The sequence below is a fragment of the Battus philenor genome, unplaced genomic scaffold (assembly GCF_028537555.1).
Source record: "Battus philenor isolate CCGP_79_NKW_IND1 unplaced genomic scaffold, ilBatPhil1.0.hap1 SCAF_13, whole genome shotgun sequence".
NCBI lineage: Eukaryota > Metazoa > Arthropoda > Insecta > Lepidoptera > Papilionidae > Battus > Battus philenor.
Window position 1 is genome coordinate 14,901,919 of NW_027181675.1, and position 11,207 is coordinate 14,913,125.

Below are 11,207 nucleotides of genomic sequence, written 5' to 3' on the forward strand. Positions count from 1 at the left end.
TGTAAAAAATAATTTCTGTATCAAAACTGAAAATGAACACTGCAGCAATACTATACTTTAAAGATTATGTTAATGCATTCCTCTCAAATTATTTGATATTTTATAATAAGGATTCATGTACTCTTAATTTCAAGTAAGAAAAGCTTCATAAAAATATATTATATCTTCTTAGTTTTTTCTCCTTTTGTACTTCGATTCCAAAAGACCTGTCAATTTTTCAAATTTCAGTTCATCGAAAATCTTCATTCATTTAAAAAGAAAATCTCAACTTCACTTTTAGCATTATGCGTGTAAATATTAACATTAATGCGATATTTTATTAATTTCAATAAGATTTTTAATGAGACTTTTCAATCCAATAAAACAATAGCAGTCACTTCCGTAGACATTTTTCCACGTTGTCTTGTGGCTAAGTTCATGACAGTGAGTAAGCGGGCCTTCATCGAAGCGAAGAGCGAATGTCGTTCTCAATTATTTGAAGACTATTTTTTAATTGTGCGGAGAACACAAAACAAAATTTTGTCAAAATTGTGCGCGTTCGTGCCCGATGTCTAGTGCTGAAGTCGCCGATAATTCCGTTGACCCCCCGGCGAAAAAGCGGAAGCTAAATACAGGAGAGACCCGTTGCAAATCTGCAGCAATGGCGAACAATGGAACGCGTGTGGAAGATGAAATCGACGAAAGTCTGTATTCACGACAGCTTTACGTACTCGGACATGACGCTATGCGTAGGATGGCCAGCTCGGACGTCCTCATCTCTGGCCTGGGCGGCCTAGGGGTGGAAGTTGCGAAAAACGTGATTCTCGGCGGAGTCAAATCAGTCACCCTTCATGACGATCGTCTTTGCACAATTGCTGATTTGTCGTCGCAATTCTATCTGTCCGAGAGTGCAATTGGACAGAATAGAGCATTGGCGTCATGCGAGCAGCTCGCCGAGCTGAATCATTACGTGCCGACAACGGCATACACCGGTTCTTTGACCGAGGAGTTTTTGAAGAAGTTCAGTGTTGTGGTGCTGACCGGAGCATCTTGGGCGGAGCAGGAGCGTGTGGCGGCCATCACGCACGCTAACAACATCGCATTGATTATTGCGGACACCAGGGGACTGTTCTCGCAAGTATTCTGCGACTTCGGTCCGGAGTTCACCGTGGTGGACGTGACTGGCGAGAATCCCGCTTCTGCTATGGTCGCGGTCATCACGCATGAGTACGAGGCCGTAGTGACCTGTCTAGATGACACGCGCCATGGTCTGGAAGACGGCGACTACGTCACATTTAGCGAGGTTTGGATGTTTTAATATTTCTTAACTTAACTACTGATGTTTATTATCCATCTATTTGAGGTAAATACTGGCAGATTATTTTAGGTTTTTTATTTAATTCTACCTCTTTATGATAGATGTAGTTATTTTAGAGCAGTGCAGGGGTATACAATCCAAGAAACTCTACTACCCTTTTCTTATTAAATAATTTTGGCAAAGGTTTCTGTACAAAATAAAGTGGACAGTCACTGCATAAAAATTTCATTAAATCCCTTCCACCCGCACAAAAGCATTTCCTACTTCTTTAATGATGCAAACAGTAAAGGAGTGGAACAACCTAACTGCCTCATTGTTTTCAGTCATCTATAACTTGGAAGTCTTTGAGACAATAGAGAATAGGTTTCTTCAAGGCAAGCATGTACCATTTTACTCACTTAACAACTGGTGAGATGGAGGTTGAATGCTTTGCCTATAAAAAGTACATTTATAAATAAAATGATCTAGTGTTTTATATTGCTTAACAGCAAATAAAACGCCATTGTCTGCTTTGTGCTACTATTTATTTTCTTGTTAATTCATTATTCATGATAAATTTTGTAATAGCAATACAATACAATAAACCACATTAGTGGAACCAATGCAGTCTAATCGACTGAAACAGAATTACTAGGTTTCTTAGCACTCTGTAAGTTGTCTGACACATTCATCTTAAAAACATTCTTTAGTAAATACGGTACTTACATGTTACCGCCACTGGGACAAAAATTTACCTATAAAGATTCCACCATGACACATCACTTTAACCTAAATTACTGATGGTTAAATATGAGCCATTTTTCATAAAATCAAAAAACAACCCAACCTACACCTACCTTCTTGTTTTATCGGCTTGTTAATAGAATTTTTGTCGCAGTGGCATTAATACATAAGTACTGTAAACACAATTCGTTTTTTATAACACCGGCCTGCTGAGACAAGACAACCAGTTAGAACTAATCTTTATATTAGGTGGATCAGAAAGTAATGTCATTTCTGTAGACATATTTTACAAAAAACTGATTGATTTTTCCGCTCTGGCATTACAAATTTGTATACTAGATGGCAAAAGGTTGTTGATAACAAAGGTTGTTGATTAGAAATAAAAACTTCTTAAAAATGCAGTTGTATGAATTTAACTTGAGAAAGCTACATTACTTTCTGGTCCCCCTAATTGAAATAATGAATATATTTTTATATAGATATTTGCACTGTGCCAAATTATTTGCCTAGATACATAATTTGCTTAGAATTTTGTGTAAAGGACCAAGTTAAAGATTAAAAGTTATAAGGAAAAAGCAATCATTTCACGGCAGTCAATAAGGATTATTAAATGCTGAAGTTGTAATTGCTGCATATACCTTCAGTCCATTGAACCAATACCAGAAATTAAGGTTTCTTAGTGTGCCTTATTCTTGTAGTGGACTAGCTTTAGTATCTTCAGTGCTTTGTAACCAAAAAACTGAAGTTGTAAATAACAATAAACAAATAACATTGGTATATCCATAATACCACCATAATATCATCTTAATGGGTCACTTCATAACCATCTCTGTACTAGCCAACCCAACTCCTTAAGAAATCCCAGCAGACTTTAATGTCACTAGCAATTTCATTGAAGTCCCCCAGTACCCATGTAGATGGTCCTATAAGATATACACTGGAGCAGTATATAAGCAGCAATCTCCCCTTTTCAAGGCATGCTCTACATGGAGAACTGTCCGTAAAACCTATAATAGGCAGCTGTTTGCTAAAAATGATCTTACAATAAAGATCCTTTGTCACCAGATGTCATTTGTCATAAAAAAAATTACTCAGGCATCTGAGGTTATATATGCTGCTGACTTATACTAAATATAGACTCTTCTTATTTAAACCATGTATGGCTTCCAGCATGGCCTTTTATGATGTATATAAGAATGTTAGTTGGATATTTTGATTGAAGTAATATGTGGGAAATATTACCCATAAAGTTTAGTATTATATGCTTTTTGCTATTTTAGATTTTCTGTATTAAATATTAATTTCATTCTGTCGAGTCTGAAAATATATAGGGAAGATTTGGTATTAATGTAGGATTTTGCTGTTTTTTAATATTAAGTGTTGGGACCTTTTGATAAGAACCCATTTAATAAGAAAAAAAATTGAATGACCCTCCTAAACCCCATGTTGTGCCTTTTGGAGGTGTATTTTCATAAAATTCATCCTTTTTTCAAAACTAAAAATGAAAAAACAAATTTGGTCTAGCAACAAGTGCTATAGATTGAAAATATGCATTTCGTTTATTAATATAAGTCTTATCAATCCTCTTGTGATCTTTACTTGGAATAAGGAGTATTAGGAATATTTCAAGTTTTAATTTTCTTAACCTTATTATTCCAGATATATTGTGAAGAGGAATTACATGATTGGAATGTCTAATATAATTACATTATGATAGTATATAACATTGATCAGTTTATTCAAATTAGTAGTGTATATACCTTTCTTTTAAAAATCTTTGTCTTTTTATTACATTTTGTTTCTGGTAACTTAAATGTTTGGTTTTGTTGTTTTAATCTATGCTATAAGGATTTATTTTATAATTCAAATAAAAAGATTTTATGACAGCACAATTTTATTGAAGTAACAAAAAATTAACTTTATTAATGTAGTTTAAATCTAAGGGATTCTAATCTAGGATGTGTGAAACATAAAATGTTATTTTATGGCTATGCACTTTTCATTTAGACATTGTAGGTGAATATATTTGTTGTCTTTTGCTATCTTTTTACAGGTAGAGTGTATATGTTGTACTAAATTTTGTATATGAACTTTAAAATTTGTTTTTTAAACTGCTTTATGAGACTATAATAGCATAGAGAAGCATAAAGATTTACTAACATGCTGGATCGGAATAAAAAATTGATATTTTGTAATTGCCTCCGCTCTATTATCAAGAACAATCGCATTTACACATTAAAATTAATGACTATAATTACACTATGTACTGTTTGTTTACAAAGTAGGGAAATAAATTTATATTATAACACTGTTGGGAAATATACTTTAAGAATGTTGTACATGAACCATAAAGCCATGTCTTCAGACTATATAAAAATATTGAGTTTTTGGTGGATGTCTTCTCTTCAAATGAGGTGTTCTATTGACAATGCAGCCTAAATCAATTGATGTTGTAACAAACTCTCAATTTTACAGGTGCAAGGTATGACAGAGTTAAATGGCTGTGAACCACGGAAGATCAAAGTACTTGGACCATACACCTTCAGCATTGGTGACACCACAAATTTCTCCAAGTATATCCGTGGCGGTATTGTAACCCAAGTGAAAATGCCCAAGAAAATTACCTTCAAACCACTAAAGGAGTCCATTAAGGAACCAGAGTTCCTAATTGCTGATTTTGGAAAGTTTGACTACCCCCAGCAGTTGCACCTTGCGTTTGCTGCCCTTCATAAGTTCCAGAACGCCGAAGGCCGCTTGCCCAAGCCCTGGTGTGATGCTGACTCTGCTAAGTTCTTGGACTATGTAAATGCCATAGTGAAGGATCAGGAAATATTCAAAGAGGATGTTGAATTGAATAATGAATTGTTGGATACATTTTGCAAGGTATGTATGAAGTTATAATAATGTTATACTGCTAAAATTTTCCTTACAGCTGGGATATTTAGTCTTTAACCCACCCATCATTATATGTATATCTTAAGAATTATTGGATTGTTTTACAATATATTCCTTCTTAGATTCTTTTGTTTGAAACACCAATTATGTTATGTAAATTACATAGTTTTTTTTTTTTAAATTAACATGTAACCTGCAAGCCAAAGCTTATCTTTAAATATATTAAAAACTATATACATAGTGGTATACATCCAAAGAGGAATCTAAACTAAGTGCAGTGGACAACTTTTAAGGTTTCATGTCTGTATATAAAGAGTGAATTAGAATGCATTTGATCTTATTCAAATCCTAACAAGTAGGCAACCATTGCCATGTGATACCTAATGGAAGATCAGACATTAAGAACACCATTCTTGCTTACCAGGTGTCATCTGGTGATTTGAATCCCATGAATGCAGCAATTGGTGGTGTAGTCGCACAGGAGGTAATGAAGGCCTGCTCTGGAAAATTCCATCCCATAGTTCAGTGGCTGTACTTGGATGCCATTGAATGTTTGCCCAAGGACCGGTCTGCTCTCACTGAGGAATCCTGCAAACCTGTTGGCTCCCGTTACGATGGTCAGGTGGCTGTGTTTGGACGAGACTTCCAGAAGAGGCTCGGGGAACTGAAATACTTTATTGTTGGTGAGTTTTCCTTCTTTGGTTTTGCTTTATCTCTCTTCCTAGACAGTTTATGCGCCTTTGATATTATTGTGGATTTTCAGTATTTCTAATTTTATTCTTAGCATAAAATACTTTTGAAAATAAAACTGAATTTTTATTAACTATTAAGTTGCTTCAGCCATAGAAAAGTCTATGAGAGAAGTTTGTGAAAGCATTCATCAGAGAGAAAAAAGGCAAAGTAGTAATATATATAAGAAGTAGATAGAATTTATTCATGTATTATTCATGAATTTTTCATGTCTCAATTTTTTTATTGGTGTCAGTCTTAGTAATGAAGTTTAAAAAATATTTTTTAGTCCTTGTTTCTTTAATTTTTTCTTATTTCTTTATCAACATTGCAGTCTTGTCTTCAAGACAAAGTCGCAATGTGTACGATTTATTTTTATAGACCACCATTTGTTATCTGTCAAGGTCAATGACAAGAGGTTTCCTGCAAAACAAGTGTAACAAAGGCTCATTGACTACATTTTCTATTATCATTTAAACCACTTTGTCACAAAGACATGCTCCTTGTTGTGCACATGCACTTTTGTTACATCGATTATTTTAAAATTATTAGTGAATTTTAATAAGTTATTAGTGGCTAGGAATACTTTGCTGTGAAGAGCCAGCCTAAAATTCGACAGTTACTTTTTAGATAAAATTCAACAAAATTAAAAATAAAAAACATGCCAATGGTTTAAAAAAAATCGTAATAATTAGTAGGTTTGAAATTAGTTTTAAATAGTTTACAATTTAAATACTGCATCATGCAAAAATATGAAAAAAAAATTGAAAATATATGTAAATGTAGAAACAAAAATACAGACGCTAACGTCTGTGGAATATAGATAAAAAATTATAATGTTTGGTGTATAACAAATCTTTATATTACATATTTATTTCTCATCAAATCATAGAGTATTCTAACGAAATGTGTGTTGTGTAGATATGTAAAAAAAAAATTAGAATTTATTTTATGGTTTTCTCATTTATTTGGACAAAGGCCCACTTTTACTATCATTCCTATAAAATATTTCTTTCATATAATTTTCCTTTATTTCTATTGTTTTTTGATGCAAGCAGAAAGTTTTTTCAAATCAGTAACAATGTAATTGACCATGAAATACTTATTCTTTTAGTTTTGTTTGACTACGGCTTGTCTTATGCAATCAACAATTCCAAAAAAAATATGTGCACAATCAACAAATTTCAACTATGTTTAACTGAATGTGATAATATATATTGATGGGATAATATATATATAATAATGAGATAATATATGTAAATTTAATGCCATTTATTATGTATTATTGTGTATATAATAAATACACCAATTGATATGACAAAAAAGGTTACATATTTGAACAAGGCAAAAAAGTAATCATGTCTTCTTTTGTTTCAGGTGCTGGTGCCATTGGTTGTGAACTGTTGAAGAACTTTGCAATGATCGGGGTTGGCGCAGATGGCGGCCGGGTCACCGTCACTGATATGGATCTCATTGAAAAATCCAACCTTAACCGGCAGTTCCTGTTCCGACCTTATGATGTTCAGAAACCTAAATCCAGTACTGCTGCTAAGGTATGAAAATTATATTTGTGTACTTTTTACAAAAATTTCCTATGAATCTGTGCTTAGGATTTTCTGATAGATTTCTGCCATTGGCAGGATTATTTATTTTGTCAGATAGGAAGGGAGAAAGAGTCTGATAGGTTGAGGTAAATGCCAATGCATTGCAAAGAAGCCTTAAACCTACTATGCGGGTGGGTAGTCCTCAAGTACAATTTCATGGCCTACACCCTTCAGCATGTTGGAACAAATATTAGTGGACATTCAGTAATTATCCATTATAAATTAATGTTATAACATAACTCACATAAGTTCTTTTATAATTTAATCTGCCCTTAAGACTTGAGGTGAAAAATTTAATAAATATATGATAATGAAACAACTAGTTTAAAATAAAATTAAAGTTTAAGAGGAAATCACAATTTTAATTCAAAATAATTGTTATTTATTATTGTGCTATTTACTGAAATTGTCAATTAATTTCCAGGCTATTAAGAAAATGAATCCGCTAATGAATGTGGTTGCCCACGAGAACCGTGTTTGCCCGGAGACAGAGTGTGTGTATCACGATCAATTTTTCGAGGAACTGGACGGCGTAGCCAATGCCCTGGATAACGTGGACGCCAGGATCTACATGGACCGCCGCTGCGTTTACTACAGGAAGCCGCTGCTCGAAAGTGGGACGTTGGGTACTAAGGGAAATACTCAGGTGCGGTACAGGAGTGTTTATTTTGGTCTATGGTACTATACAAAAGGCACATATAGATTATGGTAGTAGAAGGCATCAATAATTGTGAAGAAATGTAAAGATGCTTTTACACGCGTATATTTTAAAGAGAAGCCTTAATTTTTAAAAAGTAAATTCATAAAGTTCTGTTTCTGTATTTTGTTTGACAATCTTCACATATAAAATTTTTCCGCTCGTCATTATTTACTATTAACACATTGCATGCCATGTGGGGCGTGTACAACCCATGCTGCACTTTCCATTCAGGCTATTTGCAGTTCTGATTGAATAACAAAGGATTCTTAAACAAATGAATTGTAGGCTTGAATATAGATAACTTCACATTACGTGCGTGCGTAATGCATATTAAAATTTATAACTTTTTCCCGCTAATTATAGCTATGCAGTGCTGGAAAAATGTAAAGCGTATGTCTTCAAAGACTGTTTTTAATTTTTAAAGTGTGGGTCATATATGTCCCACGCGGCCCTAATTTGAGTTTACAGTTCTTTTAATGTATCATTATTGCTTCTAATAATTTTACAAAGGTAACAACATGTACAAGGTAAAATTTACTATTATTTTTGTAGATTTAGAAAAAAACACTTTAATTACAAGATATATTTAAATTTGCACCTATTTTTATAACTATTACTAAGTAAATTCGAAAAAAAAAGCCTTGCAAGAAATTTGATAATGAAATTTTTAAAATATTATCTCTATTTTGAATTCAGGTGGTAGTTCCATTCCTGACAGAGTCATACAGCTCCTCTCAGGATCCCCCGGAGAAGAGCATCCCTATTTGCACGCTTAAGAACTTCCCCAATGCCATCGAGCATACCCTGCAGTGGGCCCGCGACGAGTTTGAGGGTCTGTTCCGTCAGTCTGCGGAGCATGCAGCTCAGTATCTCAGCGATCCACACTTTCTGGAGAGGACAATCAAACTGCCTGGAAGTCAACCTTTGGATGCCATTGAGAGTGTTAGGGTAAGCTATCATCACCATATCAGTTGGATAGGCACCCCCTGCAAGGTATTGGCATAGACCATGACTATGTTGGTGCTTCTGATGGGGAGCCTACCCTCGCAGCCTCTACCTGCTCTACCAAATAAATTGACATTCGTCATTGTCTTCGTTTCACTCCATAGACGCAAGGCATAAGCCTCCCTCAAAGATAAGACAGCCAAATTTTGAATTTGGATTGTCTCTATAGCCTTGCAGTATATATGGACAATGCCATTTCTCTTCATAAAGTTCACTCCGCATTCTTTGAATTTTTATTGGAATGATTAAAATAATAAAAGATTTTATAAATTATTTTTTTATTTCCAGAATGCTATCACGGAACGCCCACTTAACTTCGAGGACTGCGTGACATGGGCGCGCATGCACTGGGAGGTGCAATACTCCAACCAAATCAAGCAGCTGCTGTTCAACTTCCCACCGGACCAGCCCACGCTGAGCGGAGCCCCTTTCTGGTCCGGGCCTAAGCGGTGCCCATCACCTTTGACCTTCGACCCTGAGGACGAGCTGCATCTCGATTACATTGTGGCCGCGGCCAATTTGCGCGCGCAGGTTTACGGCTTGCCTACTTGCGCGGACAGGGAGGCTATTGCTCAGATGGTTTCCAGTGTCGAGGTAAGCTTATTTCATCATCAACTTTTGCAAGCGATCACCAAAGATTGTCACAATGGCTGGTCTTGTACTGGCCCACGTCTAGTTTTTTATTGAAATTAATTCACATGGGTAAGAAGACACTTTGGATAAATATAGTAATAAATTATTACTGTGTATGTCAGTGTCAATGTTGGAAGAGTACAATTTGATAGAAACTAGTTCAGCCCCTTATAATATAAAGTTATGAGGATTACAGGGATTACAATATACAATCTGCGAAGGTATAATAATTTTTTTTAGAAAAGTATGAAAATTCATACTAATGCTTAGGCTAAAGAAAGATGTATGATTATAGAATGAAAGTCATCTGAATACAAGATGTGGATCAAAACTGTTCATTTAATTTTCTTATCTTTACAAAATTGAGTCTAAAATTGGTATGCGGAAGTATGTTTAATTTAACTAAAGAGCTTGTGGACAAAATATTTCTTGGAGAATTACCAAGATATATATAATTCCAGGTACCAGAATTCAAACCACGTCGCGGCGTCAAGATCGCCGTGACAGACACGCATTTCATCGCGCAGAACAACGACCAGATGGACCAGGACAAAGTGAAGAATATCATTTCGGAGCTCCCGCCGCCCGCCACGCTCGGCAACCTCAAGATCACGCCCCTCGACTTCGAAAAGGACGACGACACCAACTTCCACATGGACTTCATCGTGGCCGCGTCCAACCTGCGCGCCGCTAACTACAAGATCCCGCCGGCTGACCGCCTGCGCTCCAAGCTCATCGCGGGGAAGATCATCCCCGCCATCGCGACCACCACCTCCGTGGTAGCAGGCCTTGTGTGCCTCGAACTCTACAAGCTCGCGCAGGGCTTCAATACCCTCGAAGTATTCAAGAACGGCTTCGTCAACTTAGCGCTGCCATTCTTCGGCTTTTCGGAGCCCATAGCAGCTCCTATTAACAGCTACTACGACAAAAAGTGGACCCTGTGGGACAGGTTTGAGATCAAGGGCGAGATCACACTGCAGCAGTTCCTGGACTACTTCAAGAACGAGCACAAGCTGGAGATCACAATGCTTTCACAAGGCGTATGCATGCTCTACTCGTTCTTCATGCTGAAGGCGAAGAAGCAGGAACGGCTCAACTTGCCCATGTCGGAGGTGGTGATGGCGGTGTCTAAGAAGAAGCTGGAGCCGCACGTGAAGGCGCTGGTGTTCGAGCTGTGCTGCAATGACGAGGACGACAACGACGTGGAGGTGCCGTACGTCAAGTACACCCTGCCTTAACCGGTGCGGTGCAAGCAAGCGCCCCCTCGCGCCTGACTCCGTGGCGCTTCGACGCATAATAGCGGTGTTACGAATTTCCACTAACAGAGGGTATTTTTAAATTACGAAGGATAGATCTAGATGTTTTATATAGGTCGCGAGTGCCTCGCAGTGGCGGACGGACCGTGCAGTGCCGGTGCAACTGTGTGATCGTTTCGTTTATTTGTGCTTGAGACACGCTTTTATTGTCTACTGTTAACTTACGTATATTTATAGTAGGTATACTCGTTTGCTCGCTGCGGCCGCTAAATTAATTTTACACTTGCTGTCGGAGGTCTTCAACGTTCACAACAGACGGGTCTGTATATGGAAGGAAAATAAATAAAAAAAATTGAGCACACCGT

General features: G+C 36.5%; 1 protein-coding gene across 1 annotated transcript; it reads left to right on the forward strand.

Moving 5' to 3' along the window:
- Positions 1-403: 403 nt before the first annotated feature.
- Uba1 (ubiquitin-like activating enzyme 1) lies at positions 404-11,203 on the forward strand. Its single transcript, XM_068777572.1, has 8 exons — positions 404-1,282; positions 4,496-4,903; positions 5,340-5,598; positions 7,022-7,197; positions 7,673-7,894; positions 8,645-8,896; positions 9,242-9,547; positions 10,048-11,203. The coding sequence occupies exons 1-8, from the start codon at positions 548-550 to the stop codon at positions 10,822-10,824; spliced, it is 3,135 nt and encodes a 1,044-aa protein (XP_068633673.1). The 5' UTR covers positions 404-547; the 3' UTR covers positions 10,825-11,203.
- Positions 11,204-11,207: the final 4 nt, after the last annotated feature.